The sequence below is a fragment of the Platalea leucorodia genome (genome assembly GCF_965183815.1).
Source record: "Platalea leucorodia genome assembly, chromosome: 6".
NCBI lineage: Eukaryota > Metazoa > Chordata > Aves > Pelecaniformes > Threskiornithidae > Platalea > Platalea leucorodia.
This window is the reverse complement of record NC_138828.1, coordinates 44,324,062-44,346,716: the sequence shown is the minus strand read 5'-3', so window position 1 is coordinate 44,346,716 and position 22,655 is coordinate 44,324,062. Positions and strand designations below refer to the sequence as shown.

Below are 22,655 nucleotides of genomic sequence, written 5' to 3'. Positions count from 1 at the left end.
GCAATACTGGCATGGCCATCAGCAGTAAACTCTTACTAAATTGATGTCAGTGGGAAGCTTGCGTGGCCTTTGAAAGAAAATTGCCACTGCATCTCCAGGGGTCATTTTACAAGGAAAAAAGATTAACCTTTTTGGTCTGTGCTTGAGATCTACATTGCACAGGAAAGATGGGCTGATGTGGACATTACAAATGGGAAAACATCATCCTTTCGGACAAAAAAATAGCTATAAAAATAGTTTAGTACACAGAATGTATCTTAAAACAAAAACATCCTTATTCTTCTCAGTAGAAATAATCTTAATGTTAAAATTCATTCCCGAACCTACAAATAAAAAAAAAAAAATCAGACCATGACTGCCACAAGACACTATCTTGTGTTATGTTTTCTTTCTGATAGGACATAACCCCTCTTGTTCCATGATTCTTATTACCCTTGAGTCTTTTGTAGTCATCTCAAGATTTTAAGGATGGAATTCACAAATAAATTAAATATGCCTTCATAGGTTTATTCTCACAGGCCAGGGTTTCTCTACTCGGCACTCACCCAGTTTTGTTTTGTGAATCTAAATATACAGACTGCTAACGTGACTTTTTCAGGCACACAGGTTATCCTGCCATCGGGGTCACAATCTTCATTTTGTAGTATTAGAGTGGAGATTGGACCTAGTTTTGTTTTTCAGTGCATTAGTGCATTTTAGTGCATTTAATGCTTTTGCTCTTTCATGCATTAGTTTGCAAATGTCCCTATGTTTCAAAAGATTTGCATACTAACAAGTGGAATCCTATTCTGAAATGTCTCATACCACTTCTTTGTTAAATTTCCTAAGGAACTAGATGTAAATAATTATAGAGTGCATCTGCCAGCCTCTCTTCCCAATTATTTATAATTCATTGGCAAAACCTGACAGGACATTTGTAAAGATATTAAGATTCTATAGGTTTTATGGAAAACAGCAGTCATACCCAGAAAAGATCTAAAATGTAATGTCCTCCCTACAGAAAAGGCTGCAGCAAAGGTCAAGTTATCTCGTCTTGTTAGCCTGCCAACTTATCAGTGTTACACTGCCTCGCATTTTAAAGACAGAGGAAACACTAAGGATACTTGGAAACGTGATAGAAACAGGAATTATTGCAGTGGGGTTTAGGGAGGAATAGAAAGTATGATTGTTTTGGCAGTGAGGGCTGAAGGCATGGGGGGAGGCCTGTAGGTTGCCTGGCCCACAGAAGAAAACGAAGGTATCGGCAAAAGGGAAGGAGGAGCAGAGAGGACATAGTGGGTTTATTGCACGAAGGATCCTGGACACAGAACACAGAAAAAAGAAAGAAAACAGGCGTTACCAGTTCTGCTACTGACATTTTGTCTTTTGCTGTTCTGCCTATCGCCCTTTGCTTCTTCCTTTATCCAACGGCTTCCAGATGAAGAGAAACAGCATACGCTGGAGAAAAAAAAAGTTTGTGCCTGAAAACCAACTTCAGAAGTACAATTTATTACACCAAAAGTGTGTAATAAATATGTTTTCACAAATATGAACAAATATTAATAGATATTATAATCATAGAAATCCAGGGATTTGAGTAACTGCAGGGCCTCTTCCTTCAAATCTGTGGTTTTAATGGTTCTCTGTCCTGTGCAATCTCTCCTTTGCACCAATTACTTAGTAAAGGTTGTGCAAGGAACTAATGAACTGTACATAAGAACGGAATGGTTTCAAGAAGGGAGGTCTCCTCGTGTAAAAACGTGCAAAGTGTACGGTTCCCTGCTTGTGCCTGGAAGCGAGAATGAATAAATGCTTCAACGTAACAGCAATTCTGTTCCTTTCAGTCCTGGCGTCAGACTATTCCAGCCGCTCCGACTCAAACACTTCATCCGTAAGAGGGCAGTGGCGTACATCAGCACGCACACCCACAGACTTTTACACAGATTATATTTGTTTGAAAATTAACTACTGCTGCTGCTCAGGAAGTAACATATTTATCTGATATTCTTCAGAATGTTTACTGCTTTGGCTAGTATCCCACAATGTATTTTGTATTTTACAGACTTTACATAAAACACTGTCAAAGACCAGCCCTGATAAAGGGCTAATCTTTTTATCCTGCTTCTCTGAACTTTAATCTTGCTTCCCTGGTGCACCACCTGTGTTGTAAATTCCGCTACCATTTTAATACATATTTTACATTCCTTAGGCAGCAATCTTAAGTTTAGACAACAGTAATTGTGTTGCTTACAAAACTACGCTGGAAAGGCTGGCAAATTATTACCACGCAGCTTTGATGAGATCTTTTGGAAAAGCTACAGCCAAACGGGAAACCTAATTGTGAGAGGAACTTCTGTTTAGATTCAACAAGTCCCTATTTTATATCTACCAATTTTCCTTCTTTCTGCGGCAGCGCTGACACGGCAAGATAGAAGAATACTACGAGACATGGGAATATTCTTAAGTATCAGATGTTTATACCCTTCTCTTCTATTTATATTTTGATACTCGCTGGAAAGCACACAGACCAGAACTCCATCTGTATCAGTTTTCCTAAACTCCAGAATTCATGGGGGAGGAAACCTTATTTCTTAATGAACTGAAGATATTTAGCACTTTCAATATTTCTACTACTAATAATTAAAAAAATTAAAATAATTAGAGATGCATTCAGTGTGGGCACTTATTTGGAAATCCTAGTAATCACAGAATATCATTACTGTAGAAAACAACAAAGGAAAGTAAGACAGAAAAGCCTGTCACGCTATCAACTTACACAAACTGACACAACCCATTAAAAAAAAAAAAAAAAAGCTTTTTATATGCACACAAAATTCAGTAAGACAGACAAACTTGAATAGCTCAACGCAAGAAGGAAGCTTTTGGATTGCTTCCTTTCTGAGTTGCAGCCGGCAAGATGATTAACTGGAACTTACACGTTTCTCTAGGTTTGTTTCACCATCCATAGACACGGTGCCTCATCTGATTTCAAAAGTGCATTTTTTAAATTCCTTTTTGCTGCTTTATGATAATTTGTATGCGCCTTAGGGTTTGCTTCCTCCTTCATTCCCAGTGTCTTGTAGAGAAGTGTTTCGCATACAACGCCTCCAACGCAAGCACTTCATCTCCCAAACGCAGGTGCGCGTGTCACGAGAGGCGCGCACCCATTTGGGGCAGTTGCTGACGCTTGATTTATTTAATTGAGCAACACTAACGAATAACTTTGTGTCATCCTGAGAGAGGCACGCACAGCCGAGACGAGCGCTGTATGCTGCCTTCAGCCCTATGGCAGAGCGGTCTGCGAGGGCCTGACAGCGCCCTGCTGCACCCGAGGGCAGCGCTCGGTGTCAGCGGGCACCCACGCACCCACCCGCCCCCATTCCTCCCCTTCCTTCCCTGCCCGTTCCCGCCGCCACGGCCCCCGGCCACCGCCCACAGGCGGGAAACGCCGCCGCTCCCCCGCGCCCCGGCCTCACCCCCTCCCGCCGGGCGCAGAGCGGGGCACAGCCGGGGACAGGCCCGCCTGCCCCGCCGGGAGAGGCCCCCTCGCCCCACGCCTGCCCGCCCGGCCTGAGGAGCCTTTCCTTGGCCGGGCCGCCGCGGGCTCTGGGCACCCCGGCTCTCGCCCGGCTCCTCCTTCCGTGGGGCCTGGCAGCCGCGGGCCGCCGCCCCGGGGCCTGATTTACCACAGGGAGCGGGGAGACCCCTCCGGCCACCCCCCGCTTTCTCCACCGCCGCCCCCCCGCTGCCGGAGGCAGCCTCAGGTGCCTGGCGGGGCCCCCCACGCCCCACAAACCGGGCGGGGAGCGCCTCACCGGGGCGCGACGGCGGATCCCCTGCCGCGGGAAGCCCCCCGCCCCCGCCGCCAGCCCACGGCACCTGGCGAGGGGGCGGTGGGGAGAAGGGGGCGCCCGGCCCGGCCCGGCCCGGCCCCGCCTCCTCCCGTGAGGGGAGGCGCTGCCGCGGAGGGGAGGCGGCCCGGGCCGGGCTGGGGGCCGCCCTCCCCGCGGCCCCCTCGGCGGGGCGGTGCCGTGCCGTGCCGCGCCGCGCCGGGCCGGGCGGGGCGGGGCGGTGCCGCCCCTCGCGTCAGCCCTGCGCGGTGCGGTGGGGCGGGGAGGGGACCGGAGCCTCGGCGCTGCCGCGGCGGGAGAGGCACCGGTGGGGCCGGCGGCGGCTCCTCACGGGAACAAAGCGGGGGCGGCGCGGCCCCTCCGGCGCCACACGGTGAGAGTCGGGTGAGGGACGGGGAGGGGGGCGGTGCTCGGCCTCCCCGGGGACCCTCCCGCGCCCCCTGAGGGGCGGCTCGGCGCGGCGCGGCGGAGGGGCCGCAGGCCCGCCCCCCCCCCTTCTCCTCACCGCCGCGGGGCGGGGTGACAGCCCTGTGCCCCGGGCCTGCCCCCCGCCCGCCTCCTGCCCCCCGCCCCGCCGCGGGATGCACCTCCTGGGGCCGCCGGCCCCGCTCGCCCCTCTCCCCGAGGGCCCGCGGAGGGGCGCGCACGCCTGCCGCCGGGTCTGCCGGCCTGCGACGCGCTTTTGGGGGGGGCGTGGGGAGAGAGACGTAAATAAAGAAGGAGCCGGTACGGACGCGGAGCCCGAAGGCAGGTGGGTGCGGGGACGAGCGCCCCGACGCGCGTCCGGCGCCCGGGGAGCCGCGCCAGCCGCTTCCGCAGGCCGGCGGCGGGGGCTGGGTGGAGGCGCGCAACTTCGCCCGGGGCCCGGCCCCGGCAGCCCCCGAGGGGCAGGACGGGGCTGCGCGGCCGGGCGGCCCCCGCCGTGCCGCCGCGGGAAGCGCTGGGGCAGCGGCCCGGGCCCGGGCTGGGGCTGCCTTGCCGCCCCAAGTACGCGGGCGCGTCGCGGTGGGGAGCGCCGAGCTCAACAAGGCGTTTTCTCCCCTGCGGAGCAGCCCGGTGTGGCTGCCCGCAGGATGGTGGTTTTTTTAGGGGGCTTTTTGGTGGTGGGATGATTTTTTTTTCCCTCCCTTTCTGCAGCCCCTCGGTGCATACGCTTCAGCTGGCCGAAGGCTCGCGTTGCCTGTGTGGCTGCATACGCAGCGCTCGTGTTGTCCGAACGCTGTGGCAGCAGCACTTCCTGCTGTAAATCACTTCGCGATAGTTTTTGAAGCGCTTCTCAAAGGCGGCACCGCAATGAGCCCTCTTGTCAGTGCCTGTGGTAAGCTTAAAACCCCGTGCGCTGGAGGCTGTTGTCAAGATTGATGTGTATTATGTGCTGCTATTACTTCTCACAGAAATGGTAGAAACGTAGTCTGCTCTTGGCTTAGTCTTGGCATAAATGTAATTCCCTTCGCTCTGCCCTGCTGGTGTACGCTCTGTTGTTTTGGACCCAGTTGTAGTTACCTCTGCCGTCTTCTTGTCGTGAACAAAGGTAATTTCAAATAAATGTTCAGAGATACAGGTGTATTAAGCAAGAACTAGGAAAAGTGCGCTTCACTATAATGCTGTACTGGGGATATCTCTTCATGCTGGAATAATTTGAGAAAATAGAATCACTCGAGATTAAAATTTATGAGGACTTGAATTTAAAAACCTTAGCTGTTAGCATTTGTTATAATATTTTAACTGAACAGATACATTAATGTAGATTGCTATTATTATTTGTTGCTATTTTGATATTTCTTCCATTTATTGGAAGTATCTACTCAATTGGTCTAAAGATCTTTTATTGTGCTCTTCTTATGAACATCCTCATATAAAATAGTCTTGCTGACTCTCTTTTCCAGCTTATTAATGCCTTATTCTCTCAAAAAATTTCAGAGCACTGTCAGAAGAGGAATGGATGTAACATGATATCCTTGGAGTGCTCAAAACACAAATTCTGCGAAGATTTGTTTTTTGGTTAAGTAATACAGAGAAAATGGATGAATCAGCTTTGCTGGATCTGTTGGAGTGCCCTGTTTGCTTGGAACGCCTTGATGCTTCTGCAAAAGTCTTGCCTTGCCAACACACGTTTTGTAAACGCTGTCTGCTGGGCATTGTGAGCTCTCGAAATGAGCTTCGATGCCCAGAGTGCAGGACTTTAGTGGACTGCAGTGTTGACGAACTTCCCAGTAATATTTTGCTTGTTAGACTACTGGATGGTATCAAACAGAGGCCTCGAAAACCCAGCGCTGGTGGTGGGACTGGTAGCACAAATGCTTTAAGGGTCCCCATCAGTGCTGTAGCTAATTGCGGATCAAAAGACCTGCAGAGCTCTCAAGTTGGACAGCAGCAAAGGGTGCAAGCACGGAGCCCTCCTGTTAGGGTAAGCACTGTGTGATGATGGTGTTTTTTTGCAATTGTACGTTTTCCTGCTCTGTTTCCAAACAGTTGATGTCCTCTGCTTCAGTGTAAGGGCAGTCAGATAGTAAATATGGCAAAACAAAGTATTTTTGAGAATTGTTGTAGATTTCTAGCAAAACACATCAGTGTTATCAGTATTAGTTTACTGTTATGTAAATACCAGTTATAATACTTCCTTACTAGAACTCTCAGTTGTTGAGGCAAGGAGAAGAAAAGCATCTCAATAACTGTGTTATTAAAAGGAAGTTAAATAGAACAAGATGATCGTATGTGAAAAGCTTAAGTAATTGTTAAGGATAAATGTCTTGTGAAGAACACTTGAAATTGTTCTTGGTTTGTCAACTGCAAGATTAGAGATTTTATTTTGGCTCTTGTGGTTTCTGTAATGATTCCAAGTGTCAGTAAATTTCCTTTGAGTTAGATATAACAAATGTTAAATATGAGCAGGGAAGCTATGTTCTTGTTGAAGTCGATGAAGGTTTTGCCATTGGCTTCTAAGGAGCTACATTTTTACTTCTCTTCCTTTAAAAAGAAATCTTTGAATTACTGTGGTCTGGTAGGTTATTTATATTCTCAGTCCTCACCCCTTCTTTAATTAGTTTTTCCTGAAAGTATTTTTTCTAAGTGATTGGGAAAACCTTTGTACTGTGATGGGAAGACATTGCCTTCTGTCTGTACTCCTGTTCCTTCCTATGATCTATGCAACCTGTAGACTCTGTCATACCTTATAATCAAGACTCAGTAGCCTCACTTATGATTATCCATTCTAGAGTCTGTGTTGGGAAATATAATTTTGAGATAACTGACCTTGCTCTGTTTTATCTAATGACAAGGCAGAACAGCTTCTCTGAAAGGTCTTGCTGCTCACTTTATGATGCTTGTGTATTCAGAGTTCCTGTGTTAGAAGCAGAGTTTCTGAATGGTTTAGGTGGTTTCCTTCTGGTGAAGTTTATTTTATTTTTAAGAAGTGTCTTAAGTAGTTCCAAGGAGAGGGCTTAAACGTGTATTTGGCAGGACTAGTCTTTATTTTAAAGTATAGCTGAATGGTTTAGTGTACTTACCTAATGAAGGAAGCCTTACCCTGATTTGTCCTCAGTTGTACTTACATGATTGGGATCTCTCTAAAACATCTTAGATACACCTCTTAAGTCTGCATAAGGATTTAAAATACAGGTGTTCTTCCATTAGATTGTATTGTTTGCTCTGCTTGGTAGAGACCCTCATTAGGTTCATTACTTTAGAATATAAAAATCAAAATCATCATGCCACTTCCTGTTAATGAGTTTTGTTCTGTGCATAGATTAATTGGTAAGGGAGGAGAGAAGATGATGTGGGTTTTTTTTGTGGTGGTGTTTTTTTTTTGTTGTTGTTTTTTGTTTTTCTCTCAGAAGGTAAACCTTGAAAAATAAAGGAGCTTCAGTAGTATCAAAACCAGGCAGGTCTTCTCCAGAACCTTAAGGTGTTTACCATGATGCCTTGCATTTGCAAAAGCTCTTCAACTTAAAACAAAGCAAAATACCCATGTAACTTGTTTAGATATTTTCATGTCAACCTTTGTAAATAACTGTGTTTTCAGAGACTGCTGCTCCTCCAACAAGGCTTCCCCTGCAGCAGTGTGCTGCATATGTGAATGACTGCGCCTCAGAGTTTCTCAAAGCCTTATTAGAGAAAATAACTTGAATATGGAATATTCTCTCTCTTTTTTTAATGTTCTATAATATCCTGTTGTGCAACATTTGCATTTCCAGATGTGCAGAGCAGAAAGTGATAACATATGGAATGTTGCTTCAAGTTATTAGTTATGCTGTACCGTGTGCCGTTAAAATTGTGACCATGTGCATTCCTCATGCAATTAACTCATACTCACTGTATATTAGAGATATATTTCAACATTTTACAGTAAGTCTGAAGACATCTTTGTTTCTGGGGTTTCACAGGCGTTCTTGTGTCTTCTTTCCTTTGGGAGACAGGGAAAGGTGATCTTCTCATCTTTTATCCACTTTGTCCAGAGCCTTTTTTACTAGGAAGGCAGTACTTCTAAAATCACGAGCTGACTCAGAGGAATAAGAAGGGGGAGATAAGAATTTTTCCTTTTTCTATATGAAAAGTCTTCTTTAAAAAAAAGTCCAGAAAGCAAAACGCCAATTTAATGGACAGCGTTGAAGTGAATGCCCTATTTGTTTTGCTAACTATAACATAAAGATGGTTGCAAATACAGTTCCTCTCTGGGAATTGGAGAGGAAAATCTGTTTCTAGATGAGTGGCAGAGTCAGATTTCCTAAACTAATTTTGCTGAAGGGGCACTAGTAGATGAAAGTTGCTGTTACGTTAAATGAAGTGAACGTGGATGAAGGCTGTCAAGTCATAAACATTCTGCTTATACCCTGAAGTAATACTAAGCTCATAAATGCCCTTTCAGAGCATGCCATAATTTTCAGAAAAGGTTAATACAGAATGTACTGCAGCGTGATTTCCTGAACTGTATCAATGACTATGGAGCTGCCAGCCCTGTTATTGCACAGCCCTGTGTATATTGCATTCTCTTATGTATGTGGTGACACGTGGCAATAAACAAACAAATGGCTCCTTGTGTCTTAAAACTAATGAAGCTGGGTGGGCGGTGGGGATTAACAAATTTTGTGCCTTGTATCTCCCCCACTGCAATAACCCTGTTTCTTTCTGTAACCTCTGTAATCTTTCACTGCTGTAACAACTGCAATTTGTCTCTGCAAGTTCTTACCCTCTTTCTATTCCCTGCTATTTTGATGCATAAAGCCTTCTGCGCCTTTCCCCGGGTACCGGTTGGACAAAGGCAGCATACTGCTGTACCTGTTGGAAAACTCTGTTTGCTGACTGCCCAGCTCTTCTGTTCTGAGCAGCCAGCTTGCCTGGAAGAACAAATAATAGTTGCGCTCATGCTGCAGCTTCCTCTCTGGTATGGATGCTAATTTAATGCTTTTCTCTTTTAAGTGAAAACCTTCAGCTAGGTTGACGGCTTGGAAGAGGTTTAAGAACCACAGCCTGCTGTCAAATCTGCTTGGGAATGGTCATCAGGAGCAAGTTATTGAGGGCTGTTGAGGGACTGCATGATCACGAGCCTTGTTTCCTTCAAAAAAGCATATGAAATTTTTAGGGTACTTAGTTTCAAATCTATGCTCGTGTTATTCATCTTGTCATTTTCACAAAGTACGTCAAACAGGTATTATCTTAAGTGCCTTATGGCAGTTTTACAAAGGTATGTTTGTTGTAGGACTCCTAAATGTAGCTGTGGGCCTAAGTTGATAGATGCTGGAGAGCTGTTCTAATTTCTCTACTAGAGGATAGATTTAAGATAACATGCATTTAACTTTTCCCTTGAATTTGTATATGCCTAAGACATACCACTTCTCCTGCTAGTTTCTTCATAGTCCAAGTTTCTGAAGTTCGGGGTGTCTTCCCAGCAGAACCTAGAGCAGAGTTGTCTAGATAGTCTGAAATCTCATCATTGTTGAAAAGATTTTTTTTTTTGTAATTATGTTTTCAGCTGTTGTCTGCACCAAGTGTAGGCATGAAGAGATAAGTGAAGGATGCGAATGATCTCCCTTTTCAAAAGAAAAGCATGAATAGCTCAAAAGTTGGCCATGCTGAATAGAGTTGACGCTTATGCTGAATAAGTATGGATAGTGTAATTTGAGTATATTATGCTGTATGTCCGTGGGAAATCTTATCGGGAAATGTTACAGTGCAGACAATGGGAAGGTCCTAGCGCTTTTCCCTTTTTTCTTCTTTTTATTCTGGAAAGCTGATGGAGATCTCTGACGATGGTGGTGAAGTCTTCTTGAAATGAGAGGGTAAAGGAACATTACAGGCTACTAGAAGATGCTCATTTAGGTGTCAAAGGGGGCTTTCTGACTGCATCAACAGATTCTTGCTCTGTGCATTCCTAAAACTTTGTTTTTCTATTGAGAACCACTGACATCTGAGATGTTTGCAATAAATTCTTTTAAACTGACGAGGAAAGAAAAACCCACAAAGAGGAGGTTGTTCCGTGAGTTTCTGCTAATGCTCAGCTGTGTTGCTTTGTAGTGTAAACCCGCACGTCCATTCTCATGCTTTTGTAACACAGGAAAGCAACAGTAAAATTTTAAATTCTTACATCCGTACTGCCACAGCAGCGGTCATTTGTGATCCAGTAGGCTTGCTGGGGAACTGCTGAAGCAGCTTTAATGCCAAAAAGGAAAATAAATGTAGCCAAGTTCTCTTCCCTCAGCCGTGGTGTTTGAACTCTGCACGCAACTTGGGGCAGCAGGGACGATGGGCCACCTTCTGGTCTGGACTTAAGCAGGTCAGGCTTCTCTGTCTGTTGGACTCAACGCATGATGTTAGCAGCTGGTTTTCTTTTATCCTAACCACCCTGGAGAACAGAGCTCAGGGTGGCAGCGCACACGGTTTGACTGTTTAGCAGGATTCAAAAACCTGATAGGAGCTGAAACAAGTGCTGCTGTTGTAGCCACGGCACTCGCCAGCCTGCTGAGATCCTGGCAGAACTTAGTTGTCAAAGGAAACTTCTTGGATTAGGAAACTTCTACTGATTAGAAAACAACAATGGGACTGAAAATGTGCGTTCATAGATTAATAACTTCATTAAAGGATTGAAAATAAATATGGGGATTGCCAAGCATAGCAGCAGGTGTAGTAGGTTGGAGCAGATGTTTAAATTGGCTCTGAACAAGAGTTAGCAGAATAAAACAGTACACAGAAATGTCATATTAGGAAACATCTGCTGGTCAGGTATTCTTAGAAGAGGCTCAAATTGTGATAACAGATCAAATTGTAAAGTATGCCACTTTGGGGAAAATGTGGTTGTAGAAATATGCAAGAAACAGTGGCTAATGCAGTTAGTTTCATGATTGCTATTTGTGATGGTAGGCTGGAGAATCATTTCTTGATGATACCTGGTTTTGAGGATTGTGTTTGTACAAATTTGTATAAAATCTGCTTTCTCCCTTGTTAATGAAAAAGAAACAAAAGTGTATCTTATTGTTGTCTGTGTAGTTTTAATTATGCATTTCTGCATGTATTCCATCCTGTAAAAACGAGGATTGTCGAGGTGCAACTTCAACGTGAAATATCTTAATTTAAGAATGTGGAGATAGGCGCCTGTTCATATTTCAGAGTGATCATTAGAAAACATTTTGGGAAGTCTCTCTAAATCACGTATGCACACTTTTGTTTCTTCTCACGCTTTCTGAAATACCAGATTCTGCTTTTACATTTACAATTGCTTGTACAATTTTAATTACTTCTCTGTAACACTTTTGTGTCCTATGTTAAGCTAAAGAAAATTTGATGGAGGTTATAAATATAAAAGGAAAATAGACTGTCTCTCGTGGTGTTAATGTGTTTCCTCTCAGAGATGAGTAATTAAGTAAAGAGAGGGAGGATAAGCAAAAGGAAGAATTGTCTCAGTATCCAACGGCATTGGGCTAGGAGCGAGAGCTTCCGGGCTCGGTTCCTGGCTCAGCCACAGACATCCTTTATAACCTTGCACAGAGTCGTTCAGAGCTCTTTGTGCCTGTTTCCCATCTGCAGATATGACTGATAGTACTTCCTTTGTTTGACTTGCTATTTAAACTGTATACTCTCTAGGGCAGAGATCGACTTTTTTATTTTGGATGTAGCTATAGGGTGTTCTACAATGGGTCCACAGTCTCAGTTGAGTTCAGTAGAAACTGCTGTTCACTCTTTAAATCATTGACTTCCATGTTACTGGAGAGCTGTTCATAATCCATTTCCTGTACCAAAGATGGTCCAGGGCCTAGTGTTACATAGTTAAAAGGATTTCATTTTGTTTGGATGTTTAATAGGGAATCACATAAATACCTCAGTGAGGAAGAGTTAGATGCTTAAAAACTCTGTGGAAGCTGGTGTTCTGTTCTTCAGCTAGAGAAGTCTGCATCCGACTGGCACACTGGTGTGTAGATTTGAGTGTGTTTTGAAAGGAATAAAAAGAGAATATCTAATGTGAATGGTGTTGGTAGCACAGAAATATTTAATTCCATGCTTTGAACCCTGATAGCAATCTTTAACCTGACAGCTAACATTAATCTGCTTGAGAAAATAGCTGTGAAACTAGTGTAATACCTTTATTTAGAAAATAATTAGGTTTTGCATTAAGTTGATTTATAAACTAAAAAACAAATCCACAGTATTTAAGTGCGATACTTAAATTCCCCCCCCCCCCCCTTTTTTTTTGTGTATTAGTGGGAGGTACTGTCGCACGATTACTTTGTTTTCAGGTGGAAGAGGGGGCTGTCTTTATTTCCCTTCATTTTCCAATTTAATATTCCTCCATTTCTGTAGATTAGTTTAAAACTGCCTACCTGAAATAAAATGGTGTCTTTTTTTCTCCACTGTAATTTGGCCGGTGAGTTACAGGTTATTGCTCTATGCAAAAAGCTTTGATCATTCAGAAAATTTTAACTTCTGCACAAAAAGGAAGTCTAAAGCCCTGACTTTTAATGGGCTTGTGAAGGGGAGCAGTTTTTTTTAATGACAATAAAAATATTTTAATTTTTTCTCTTATTACCACAGAAATCAAATACCACTAAAATTGCTTTACATAGGTGGTCCAGAGTCTCGTTAGAAAAGTCAGTCAGTAGTGCTATTGCTGTGTTTCTGTATGCGTAGCGTCTGTCTTTCTGCAATGGGTACCTCTTGTTCGGTGGCTTAATAGATATCCTGTACGGTAGGAGGACCTGAAGGGACTGGTTGGGATGGGGCCAGCTAGAAATCCTTCTCTTCCCCTCTCCTTTACCTGAGTGTTCACATGTACCTTCCCCTTCTTACCCCTGTGTTTAGTGCATGGATAGGAACTGCGGAAAACAGCAAGCCTGAAACTGCAGCTGGGATAATAAAACTGGAAACTTGTTATGTTCAATTGTTTGTCTTTCTTTTGGTGGACTTCCCCTTGCAATGCATTTGGCCTTCTCTTTATGATATGCTTAACACCTTCCTTGGTCTTTTCTTTGGCTCCATCGTCCTTTATTCAAATGTTCTCTCTCCTCTGATCTTAGTGTACTACTTCCAAGAAAAAGAAAACATATATTTTTCTTCCCTCGTGTCCAATTTGTCCTTGACTGTGTCAAACATAGGGAACATAAAATAAGCAGTAAGAAAGAAAATGTTCTGTTGAAGTATCTGGACTATAGACGCTCTTGTGGTATTTATGACTAAGTGTGCTAAATGAATGAAGAGTGTAAAGTGTAGGTTAGTATTCCTGTGTTGCTTAGCCTCCTTTGGTTTGAGAGTTTCGTTTTTGTTTTGTTTTTTTTTTTTCCTTCTCCTTTAAATCACTGCCTATATGCACATCCTAGCGTGGGCAAGAATGTCTCAGTAATTAAAGCTGAAATATCATCTGGTCAGCCCTCTTCATACATACGCCTTGTTACTGTGTGCACGAAGGAAAAGTATGCATCTGTTATATCTCAATTCCTATCAGATGCCTCTTTGTTAGTAGACAGAAAAACTCATCTCAGAAAATCAGCAGTGAATTCTTGGGTCAATTGCACTAGATCAGTTTCTTTGCTTTTCTTTTCATATCACCAAATCAGAATCTTTTCGGAGAGCAGGTTTTTTTGGACTGAGAATGGCTGCTTTGAGGTGAGCTGGATTAATTTTAGGAAGCCAGTGGCCCTGAAGAGGGAGAATTGCACATTCAAGTGCTCTTTTCTGCACTTCTCCCCCTCTATACCCAGAAAAGATAAGACGGCAGCACTGTCCTCTGTTTGATCGTCAGACGAAACAGTGGAGCTTGTCCTAGTTAGAGCCGTGCTGCACTGAGAATGCCTGAATAACTGCTTCCATTTATTCTCGTCCCATAGATGTTGCCAGGGCTGCCATGCAGCTTGGGCACGAAACCCCTAGCTGGTCTTGGTCAGCGCAGAGGCAAAGAGTTAAGTCTGTTTTCTCTTCGGCATGCTCTTAAATGTCAGGAAATCGTTGGGACTCGGGGAGATGCTCTGGAGATAAGGACAGTCACTCCAAAGAGAGAAACTGAGTCCAGTATTTGGAATTCTTTGACATGTGATGCTTATATGCATATCTTTAAAATGTTATTCAGTGTTTCCTGGAAACATACAGGTTTGGATTCTTCAGCCTAGGGGAAAATGAAACACAGAAGTCAAACTTAACTCTTCATGTTTCATTTACAGGCGCTGTTGCCAAAGTGTCTCAGAATCTGAGCTTCCTGGGTACATGAAAATCAACTGTGGCGCATATGAGCAATCCACCATGGAAAACGTTTATCCCTGTACCCTTAGAAGCTTAGGACTGTGGCACTCGTTTGACGCTTTTTCTGGCACTCAAGCATGTGATTTGTTATACAAAGTTAAGTATTTGTAGCATAAGAGCATGAACAGTTCAGAATTTTAAATAATTTAATTTCTCATCTAGGTCTTTGTTCCGATCTTATTTGGCTTTTGATTAATTCCCCACCACCATCACCTATAGTATAAGCACTTAAGCTCTCAAGTATTAAAAACCAGAACCTGCGAGAACGTGTCTGATCTCCTAAAAATGAGAACAAGACTGTCTTGTGCGCATGTATGTGCGCTATCTCTCTCGCACAGTAATTTTGTTTGAAACGGTGCTGATATGCTTAGCCTTCCATATATAATTTTTAAAATATGGTGTAAATTTGTGTGGTTTTTTTCTTTAATTGAACTGAAAGCTCTGGTCTGGTGCTTAACTGTTCTGTCTTCCAAGTTGGCAGGATTCTTCAGAGTCGAATGTAGATTATCCATTTTCATTTTCTGTAAATGTGCAAAGTATAATTTTACAGTTTCTAGCTGGGAAGTATGCTATTAATCATAAATGCATTTTGATCAAAGGTAAGCATTTCAATGTTGCTTAAAAATTAATACAGATATCATTCTCCTCCTCTCTGAAGTGAAGGAGTGCTGCCAGTGTTGCACAGAAGATAAGCCAGGTGTCAGAGAGTGTCCTGTTGGACTTCGTAACACCTGAAGCACTTCCTCAGTCTTCGGTGTTGCTTTGTTAATAAAACTGATTTTGTTTCATGGCATTAGTGTTGCAGTAAGGTGAGAGAACTCTGCTGTCCTTTTTATAAAGGAAAGATGTGCGTATTGCCTCTCTTGACTTCCTCTTCTCAGCACCTAAACTTCCAAAATACACATGTACATTAAAAGCTTTTTAAAGAACTGAAGCACTGTTTTATCTTGCGTGAACCACAATTTTACAAGACAAGCTTTTGAAAAAGTGCTGGCTAAAGACAAAAGTACTCGCTCCTACCAGACTTTCAAGCTGCTGAACTCAAGAAAAGGAATGTAGTCTTACTTGCACAGAGGAGTGAGAGGATCAATACTGAATAATTTGAAAAAAATATCTTCAATTATTATTAGCATGCTATCTTAATTCTTTAATTTTATTTTTATATAAAAAAATCTTATTTATATAAAAAATGGAGAAGAATGAGGCACTTCTGACTGATTAAAAAGTGTTAAGATGAAAAGTATTCAGAGATAATCAGATGACTATCTGAGCTGGCATATATAGGGCATAGCTGTTCTAGAAGCTTATTTTAAACAAATCCAGTAAAGATGAATTCAGTGTGCTGTAGTAATGTGCCTCTGAGTAAAGATGAAGCTTTTATTTTGAAGCTGAGAGCTTGCTAAAAGAAAATGTCTCACGGACCTTCACTTGTTCATGTATGCCAGTGCTCTACTATCTCACATGGTCTTCTTTTTACATGAGCTAGATAAAGATCTGAGAGGAGACTCTTAAATCTTATCCACACTAGCAGAGTTAAGCCATTTTCAAAACCTGTTTATTTTAACACAATTTTAAATCCACAGCCTTATTAAGTTAACAAGCCTTCAGCCTTGCCACCAGGTTCTGTAATCCTCTTAGATCTTCGGCCTAAGCAGGGCAGGGATAGTCAATAAGTAGATGAATAGATAATCTTTCAGAAGACATACAGGTCTTCCAGAAATAAGTGTTGATATCTACGCTGAGTTTTGAAAGGTTGAGAAATGCTGATCTGAACTTCCATTGAGTATAAGACACTACGATAGTACCTACAACTTGAGGAAAAGTTGAAAGGACCATCACTTTGTTTTGTTTGGGGAGGGGGGGGAATAAAGGATTTTTTTTTAAAATGCATTAATTCCTGGTTTACAGCCCAATAAAATTAGGTTAAATTTTAAATATAGAATGAGGTAAATAAAAATAACAGTTTGTTTCATTGCCGTTATGCTTATGCAGATTAAAAGCTTCTTTGTGGTTGTTTCACAAGCTATCTTTGGAAATCTTTCAGGCAATCAGTAGTCTGTGAACCAGAATTTAAAAGACATTAATGCAGATAATGTGGTATTGGCCACCACTGCAGTCTGCATATTACTTCTGTTCAGTTTTGGCTCTTCTAGCCCTGTTGAACTTAAGCTGTGTCCATCTTCTGAGCAAAGCTCCTGAGGTAGTGGAGCTGGAGGAAAGGAAAGAAAAAAAAAACAAAACAAAACAAAAAAAAACAACCAAAACCCAACAGTTTATAGCAGAAGAATTCAGCCTAACATGAGGATCCCTGCCAGTCATGTTCACACAGCACCAGAGTAGGAGCAGAGGAAGTGAATGTGCGGTGCGAGCCCAGTCCAGGAGATGCCAAGGGTGACCTTGCATTTGGAGAGGGCGGAGAAGAGCTGAGCACGGAGCGAGTATGAGGCATGAAAGCAATCACTCATCTCATTGAAAGGATGGGAGAAGGCCTCTGGGAGGAGATGACTGAAAAGCAGAGAAACTTCAGTAGTAATGGGTGATAAAGACCCGAAAGGTCAAGTAATAAGGGAACGGAGGGATAGTGAATTATGTTGAAAGGAAACAAACTATGGTAGTAGATTTGGAACATAGCAATAAACAGATTGGATAAAAAATGACGGAGGAGGAAATTGGATTGAGCAAATGACTCTCTGCTCACTGGAATTGAATTAGAGACCTGGGGAGGAGGAGGTGCTGGAGGAACAAGTTGAAGAGGTAGCTTGATGTTTGAGGAAGGTTTCGTAGAACATCAAAATAGAAAAGTTGATATGGAGGAGTTGGCTAGACAAGAGGTAAGAATAAGAATTAAGCGTGTTGACTCACATGCCATCTATTTTCCTCCAGTATGTGTGTATTTTAATTTTAAAATACTGTGTATTTTATTTTTCATATTTATTTTGAAATAGTGTGTCAGGTGACATATGTGACACTTAGAATATTTCAGTTCCAAAATGGTTGAAGAACCTCCTGTTCAGGACTGTGAGGATTATTTCTGGCATATCTCAAGCACCTTGAGATTCTTCACAGGATTCTAAAAATGTCAATTTTATTACTAATAAACTATTCTCATAGTTCTCATGGTTCTCATAGAACCAGTAACGCTACAGATTTAAATCTTCCGTTCAATGAACTCAAAAAGAATATAGGAAAAGGTGGGCTAGTGTCCTAGGAATTGCGTGGAAATCGGAAAAGATTCTCAAAGAAGGCAGAAAAAAAAAAAGAGCATTTGTGACTATTCTGATTTGATAGCATTTTCTTTCACCTTTCTTCCATGTTTCCTCAGACTTTTGTGAAGTCCTTCAGTTAGTAATAGCTGAAAATAAGGTTGTAAACATCCTACCAGCACTCCAGAGCATGGCTGCAGTCTTACATTCTTTTCTTTTGAATTTAGTCATGACAGATGAGAAGAACTAATTTGGTGGGGCAGGTTCTTCAAGCAAAATAACAGAATATTTTCAGTATGTTTTCAGTCCCGTGGAGCAGCTCACCTTTCTGTAATACAGTTAAAAGGGGAACTATCTTTCCAGAATTATGTTTTCAAAATACAGGATTTTCGTTCAGTAAGGGGGATTTGTGTTTGTCTTTACTTTCAGTAATAACTGGAATTGGTTTTTCAGTGGAGAAATAGAATAGCTAGTGGGCTGTTTCTGCAAACAGATTCCCAAAGCAGCTTACAATTTCAAGAAATGTTTATCTTCTCATACTGAAACCTCCAAACCCAGAAAGAAATGTAAGGGTCAATGAAAACTTATTTCTAACTTCAGCTCCTGTTGCGGGTGTACAGTCTTTACTCAGGAAATCATACTTTTTCATATACTCAAGTCAGAATTTTGTTGCTTGCAACAGGAAGCTGTTGTCATTTATGCTTCCCTATTTGTTATTTTACCGGCTCCCTACCTTTAAAAGGAACAGCATAAAAGAGGTCAAAATTTATTTTGAATGGCATAGAAGAGGAACTGGTTATTCTACACGCTCTGTGCAAAGGTTGTATAGTTTTATTTCTTTAAAAAGAATAAAATTAAATACCCTGTCTGATGCAGTTAAATAGGAAGTATTCATAATTGCATACCTAGCGATTGATAGGGACACTTTTTTTTTTTAGTGTAATACTCTTGTTTCAAATTTTCTGAGTTTGCGCTAAAGGAATTCAAGAAAAAATGGGGTATGAGTTAAAACAGCACAGTTGTCAGGAAGTGTTTGTGCCCTTTTTTTCCTGCAGCAATCACAGAATTTTACATGCAAACTCAGATGCCATTTTAAAAGTATTCTCCGAGTAAAATTTTATGTAACATGGCATCCTTAATCCTTTTAGAGCTTTTGAAATGTCTGCAATGCACATGCAGTTAGGCTGTACCACACAATTCTTTACTTTTTGACGTTGATGGGAGTTATGAGAGTTAATGAGATAGATTAGTTGAAGTTTATGCCCTTGTTTATTGGTTTCTGTAGGCTGTCGTTGTATGAATGGATGTGTATTTTTGTCTGGAGTGTACTGCTCAGGTCACAAATAGAGTTTAGATTAGAAATGGTTAAACAAGAAGAAATAAAATTATTTTTGAGCCTATTTTGTACTTGCAGTAATGGAAGGGCATGGATTTATAATAATCAGAGGCATAGTCCTCAGAAGAAGTCAGTGTGTGTGAATTTTTTCATCTGCTTACAAGGGGATTTCAGTGCAGCTTCACTTAGATATAGTCAGATTGAAGTTCAAGGTAGTTTATCTGAATCAAACAGAAGCACTAACTTGGTTGTTGTAATCAGACATCTTATAGCTCAAAAAATCTTGTAGCCCAGTATGCAGTAACCACAGCATATTCGATGGCTGGGCTTAGTTAATCTTGCCTATAGTGAATGGAAAACAAAGTATTCTAGATCATGTGTTTCAAACAAGTTTTAAATAGTTGTCTCCAGGAATTCCTAAGTTTGTTTGCGTAAGGTACCTTATGATGTTGGAGAAATCCTCTTCATGCTTAAACAGATAACCTCACTCTCTGGATGTTGGCTGCAGTCTCGTTTAGGAAATCATGGCACTCTCTCTTCTAACTGCTGTTTACAATGTAAGGTTAGGACCCCACATCTCCTTAGAAACAGCATTTAATTCTTGGGAAGTCAAATACCTCTGGTTCTCAAAGCTAGAACATTAGTAAGAATTTCTAAGATTTCAGATAAGCCAAAATCAAGTTATGCGCTAATTTTCTAGGTTTGAATGCATGAATGTGTTTAAAAACTCAGATTCACATTCTTTCTGCTTGTTTCATTTTGGGGAAAGAGGTAGAGTCAATGAAGCTTTGGTAGAGTGTGGTTTTCTGACTTAGGGAAAGCCCATGCCTTTGTACAAAGGCAGACCAAACTCGGCACCAAACAGAATTCAAATGGCAGGGCTTTGTCAGCACCACGGAGCTCTGGTTTTGGGTGCAGACTCCAATTACTGAAGTCTCGGCTGAACGTACTGTTAGATGCCAAACTGTGCTCTGTTTTCGGAGAAGGTGGTTGCTTTTTATTAGGATAAATGAGTCCGAATGTCTTAGTAGCGGCACTCAGTGGATGAAACAGCATTTGATTTGCGCTGTGTTTTGAAAAAAGAACACTTTCTGCAGATTTCTTTCTTCTATTCAGCATTAAGTTTAATGGAAGAAATCTGTCCGAAGTGGTTTTATGTAAACACTCACTGTGCTTATATTTTTCAAGGTCTTGTAGCTATAGAAATAAAATTGCAGTTTTGAACTTTGCTATTAAAATACACATAGGAAAATACTCTCTTGGAATACAGAAGAGTGTTAATGGCTTCCATGAAAACAGATCTGGTAAAAATCAACAAGTGCAGTAGATATCCTTCATTAGAGGGACACTGGTCTTAGTGTTCCTGTGGTAGCTAAAGCAATAGAAGCTGCTGCTAAAGGCGCTGATCAGCATAATAAATCTGGAACAGGGGAGACTACCCTATGAGGACTGATAAAACTGACCATAAATATCAGAGCTGGGTCATTGGTTAGTGCCTGAAGAAAAATGGATTTTCTAAGAGAGGGTCAAAAAGAAGGAAAAAAAGAAGCAGAGCTCTGCATTAACCATCAAGGCACCAGACAACACTCCAGAGAGCACAGGACTTGCTGGTAGCATTAACAATTGCAAAGTATGTGGGTGCTGTTTTTTGGTCATTGTGTTTTTGGAGAATCATGATTTTATGAATGTTCTTGCTAAATACTATTTTGAATTATCATTTTGTCTTTCTAATGGAGGTAAGCCAGCAAGGACCTATGAAAGTTGGCTAACCATTCAGATCAAGGGCTAACAAATACTTCGTATTTTATCTCTATGCTTTTTGTTCGTCTTTGCACACAACGTTTTTCAAAGACACTGGAAAAAACAGCATTGGGTACAGAAGTCCCCTGTTTTTCCTGTTTTGTCATTTTGTCAGTATGCATTAAATCTGCCTTAAGTGAATCACCTTAATTAAGATAATCCAGCCTTTTGTTCAGTATTTAACGTACTGTGAAGATTGGTACTGGTGATCGTAGTGGCTTAATCATGTAGACTTTTGGCCCCCTTTCTAAAACTGAAGTTGTTCTGCTCTGTGAAAATAAAATATCCACTAAGAAAAGGATTAAAACCCAACTGCCCACATCCCAGGTGAGTGCTTGGGTCATTGGGCCAGAGAATTGTTTTGCTGTCCCTTTCAGTGCTGTAATAGAGGTTAAAGAGAATCCATGCCGAGACATCTGTGGTTTGGTGGTTGGATCTCATGTCATGTTGGATCGTGTATTGCAGGTACTAATGACACTTTTTATGGAAATAGCACCTTTTTCTTTTTTTTCTTAATCTCCTTGTTTGTGTCCCCAAGGAATTATTTGATGAGACAAAATAATTCTGATTGTATATTTTGTCTAGAAAGCACAAACTTAAGTATGGCTCGAAGTGTGGTTTTCCTCTATTTTTTGACTATCAGATGGGGAACATAACATTTGTTGTTTGTGTTGGCTTAGCTGTGACATTTCTCTTCTCATTTTCCTCTGTAATGTAAAGATGTGATTAATTTAGGAGAAAATAGTTCGTTTCTGACTTCTGTTTTTAATGAGAAAATAGTATCTCTTGGGATGAACTCTCAGATGGTGGAGCATTATTGTTTTGAAAGAAACTAATACTTATCAAAGCATAAATTAAGTTTTTTTTCACAAGTTAAATTGCTTTTAAAAATACAGCCTTAAAAGCATGCATAACGGAATATTACATTTCAGGTTAGCTATGATCTTCTGGGGATTATATGTCTGCTATTGATTTTGAAGGAAAAATAACAAAAATAGTAATTTCAGTGTAATGTTATTGCCTTAAAAATAATAATACCCAGCAAATTGCATTGAGATGTATGTGGACTTCAGTTTTTCATATGACCTTGCACATTGTATGTAGCCTTTCACTTTTTCCGATTCAATGTTCTCTTAAGACACGAGTGTCAGGTATGTTCTTTCTAGGTGGTAGAAAAAATGATTAAATTTTGTGTGCTTTATGTTGCGGCACCAAGTGTTTGAATGCCTGAGTAGTAAATCTGTATTTAAAATGAATCACTGAGCAGTGTAAAATTCCTTTGTTTCCTTTTTTTAAAAAAACAAAATAGAACCACAGTCTTCTACCTCCAAGGAGAGAGAACATCTGAGGCTGTACAAATGTAGTAGTACTGAGAAGTACAAGTACATACTCACATTATGGCTCTAGATGGAGACTAACTGTTCTACTCGATGCGTGCAGATGAGGGCATAAAAGTGACTGGAATGTGCTATATAAAATGTTGGCACTAGAAAGCTGAGCTGCGGGTGTGTAGAAATCATCCTTTTGTTCTCTTTCCACGTTCTTCATTTATTCTGTGCAATATTTCAAATAAAAAGCAAAACTGGGATTTTTATGGGTGTATTTTACTGTTTGCCTTTTTTTAATAAAATTTTTTTTAGGTATCACTTGATTTTTTTTTATTTATGTAAATTACTTTTATGTATTGCTTGAGTTTTTTTTTTTTTTTTTAATCCCTTGTATTCAAGGTGCTTCAGTGATGATTGTCTTATGATAGCTGTAACGATTCTT

General features: G+C 41.5%; 1 protein-coding gene across 1 annotated transcript in view; it reads left to right on the top strand.

Moving 5' to 3' along the window:
* Positions 1 to 4,168: 4,168 nt before the first annotated feature.
* The window catches only part of SH3RF1 (SH3 domain containing ring finger 1), a gene marked incomplete at its 3' end in the record, with an annotated part of 89,815 nt that continues 71,328 nt past the window's right edge, over positions 4,169 to 22,655 (top strand). Inside the window, exons 1-2 of the mRNA XM_082315452.1 lie at positions 4,169 to 4,203; positions 5,751 to 6,237. Coding sequence (XP_082171578.1) covers positions 5,851 to 6,237 — 387 coding nt within the window. The 5' untranslated portion in view covers positions 4,169 to 4,203; positions 5,751 to 5,850. The remainder of the gene's footprint in view (positions 4,204 to 5,750; positions 6,238 to 22,655) is intronic.